Raw genomic sequence first — 2500 nt, 5'->3', positions numbered from 1 at the left:
TGGACCTGCACTGCTGTATACCCAAGGACTTCATAACCTGTTCATACAGTCTGGACGTAAAATTTGACCCTTGATCTGATTGTATTACAGTAGGCAGACCAACTTGTGTAAAAAAAATTATCAATGCCTTCACAACATTCTTAGTAGTGATGCGTCTAAGAGGAATAGCTTCAGGATATCGGGTGGCCACATCAATTATGGTTAACAGAAACTTGTTACCCCGTTTAGTCTTTGGAAGAGGACCTACACAGTCAATAACTATTTTGCTGAAAGGCTCTGTTAACACAGGGATAGGTTGCAAGGGATATGGTTTGATACCATCTCCGGGTTTGCCTTTTACTTGGCAGATATGGCATGACTGGCAATAGTAACCAACATCACGTTTCATTTTCGGCCAATAAAAATGAGCTAAAATCTTATGGTGAGATTTGTTGACTCCCAAATGACCACTAATGTCATGTGCAATATTCAATACATCAGTTCGAAGGGGCTTTGGAATGACAATCTGATGTACTATCTTACTGGTATCGTCTGCAGATATATTATAGGGCTTATATTTACGCATAAGAACACCTGACTGGAGATAATAGCAGGTACTGAAATTGTCTATGTTACTTGTATCAGTAAGCCTATCATAAAATGTTTGCAACTCAGGATCTTTATATTGTTCTTCAATGAGCTTTTCTCTAGTAACTGGCATGTCTTTAAAATTTACTATATTAGAATTATCAGAAGCAGAAATGTTTGAATCTTTGTCAGATGATTTAAAGAAATCTGCCAAGGTGAAATCCTCGGTGAATATATCATTAAGGCTCTCTTTGGGTAATGCAGTACCGGCGGTAAGCGCCTTGGTAGGAGGGGAGGACCTACGACTTGCACTGCGGGTGACAGCACATGCAGGAAAGAGATCGGGATACTCCCTCTCTAAATCTACGGTGTTGTTCTCCTCTGTCGGGCAATGTGAAACTACAGGGCAAGGCCATACCTTATCACCAACTAGATCATTGCCCATAAGGAGCGAAATGCCATCACTTGGTATATTATCAACAACACCTAAATTTACGTACCCAGTTATCAATTTAGATTCAAGGTAGACTTTACATATGGGTATACTCTTGGACCCTACCAGTCCATTAATAATAATCATCTCTCCAGTATAGCAGTCAGGGTTAGGAACCATCTCCTTGAGTACCAATGATATATCTGCAGCCGAGTCCCGTAGAATAGTAACTGGGGAAGACGACTTACACGACTCATCGACACTAAGAAATCCTGTGGAACAAAATGGTCTAAATGAAGGTGTCACAACTTTAGATTCAGTAATGGAAAAAGGGAAAAGGCCACGTTTATCACAAGGATATTTCGATGTAACCTTTGTCGTCTTATTAGCACTGACATGAAAGATAAGTTTGTTATTATCAGAACGCTTATTTGTCAATCTAAAACAGTCATTTATGGCATGACCATATTTCTTGCAATAACGGCAAAAAGAAAAATTCTCACCGCGAGAAGCAACCTTCTTACTCTCATCACCACCTGTTTCTGACTTTGTATGAACAGTCCTGTGGGTATCTGGCAGTCCAGTCCTCCTGGAACTATACTCCATCCTCTTACCATTATGCTGGATAGACTGGAATGAAGGCTCATTAGATCTGCAAGAGTAGTTGGGATTAGTGAGAGCGAAATGATCGGCGGCTTTGCCGACCTCGGCTAATGTGCGCAGACCACGTTCGTCAATGTGAGAGCGAACTTTTACAGGCATACTTTTCTTAACTTCCTCTAGTACAAAGAGCTCGAGTAATTTATCGTACTCGAGTGCATCAAGTTCACTCTCGACCCATTTCTTACACAAAAGTTGCTTTTGGCGAATAAATTCAACAAAGGTTTGTTTGCTATCTTTACGATAATAACGGAAATCTTGTCTGTAAGCCTCTGGTACCCTTTTATAAACATTTAAAACAGCTTGTTTTACTACATAATAACATTGTGACTGTACCAAATCCAGAGCTGAGAAAACCTCTTGAGCTCTGCCAACAAATGCACTGTGAACAAGCAATACCCACTTATCTTCGGGCCAACCATGCAAGGCAGCAACTCGCTCAAAATGAATGAAAAAGTACTCAGGCTCTGTCTCATTGAATTTAGGAACAAATTTAATTGCATCCTCTATACGAAAATGAGGATGGTGTTCCCTATCAGGTCTCTGCATGAGACGCATCCGCTCATTCTCTGCCTTAAACATTTCCAAATCTATCTTACGGCTCTCCAGGTCATACTGGCGGGCCATCGTGACATCCCGAGGACACAAGGGCTCTAAATCCTCCTCACTTAACACCTTGTGTTCTAATAAATACTCGGTCACTAATGTACGAATTTCATCCTTCCGTAAGGATGACCGAAAAGGGATGCAATAATGAGCGGCTAACTCACTCCACTGGGCTTTAGTTAAACCGACCAGCACTTCGGCTGACGGATTTGCAACAAAACTTTCAACACTGAA

The 2500-nt window shown here is 41.0% G+C and overlaps 2 protein-coding genes across 2 annotated transcripts in view; one reads left to right on the top strand and one right to left on the bottom strand.

The window, feature by feature from the left end:
* Positions 1–2500, top strand: part of LOC113827663 (osmotic avoidance abnormal protein 3) — a gene marked incomplete in the record, with an annotated part of 100939 nt that overhangs the window by 17417 nt on the left and 81022 nt on the right.
* Positions 1–2500, bottom strand: part of LOC138861820 (uncharacterized) — a 26320-nt gene that overhangs the window by 7013 nt on the left and 16807 nt on the right. Inside the window, exon 2 of the mRNA XM_070121674.1 lies at positions 1–2466. This exon is cut by the window's left edge and continues 1993 nt beyond it. Within this exon, the coding sequence (XP_069977775.1) occupies positions 1–2466 (2466 nt within the window). The remainder of the gene's footprint in view (positions 2467–2500) is intronic.

Source organism: Penaeus vannamei, chromosome 5 (assembly GCF_042767895.1).
Source record: "Penaeus vannamei isolate JL-2024 chromosome 5, ASM4276789v1, whole genome shotgun sequence".
Classification (NCBI taxonomy): domain Eukaryota; kingdom Metazoa; phylum Arthropoda; class Malacostraca; order Decapoda; family Penaeidae; genus Penaeus; species Penaeus vannamei.
Note: the sequence above shows the minus strand (reverse complement) of the source record. Positions and strands in the feature narration are given on the sequence as shown.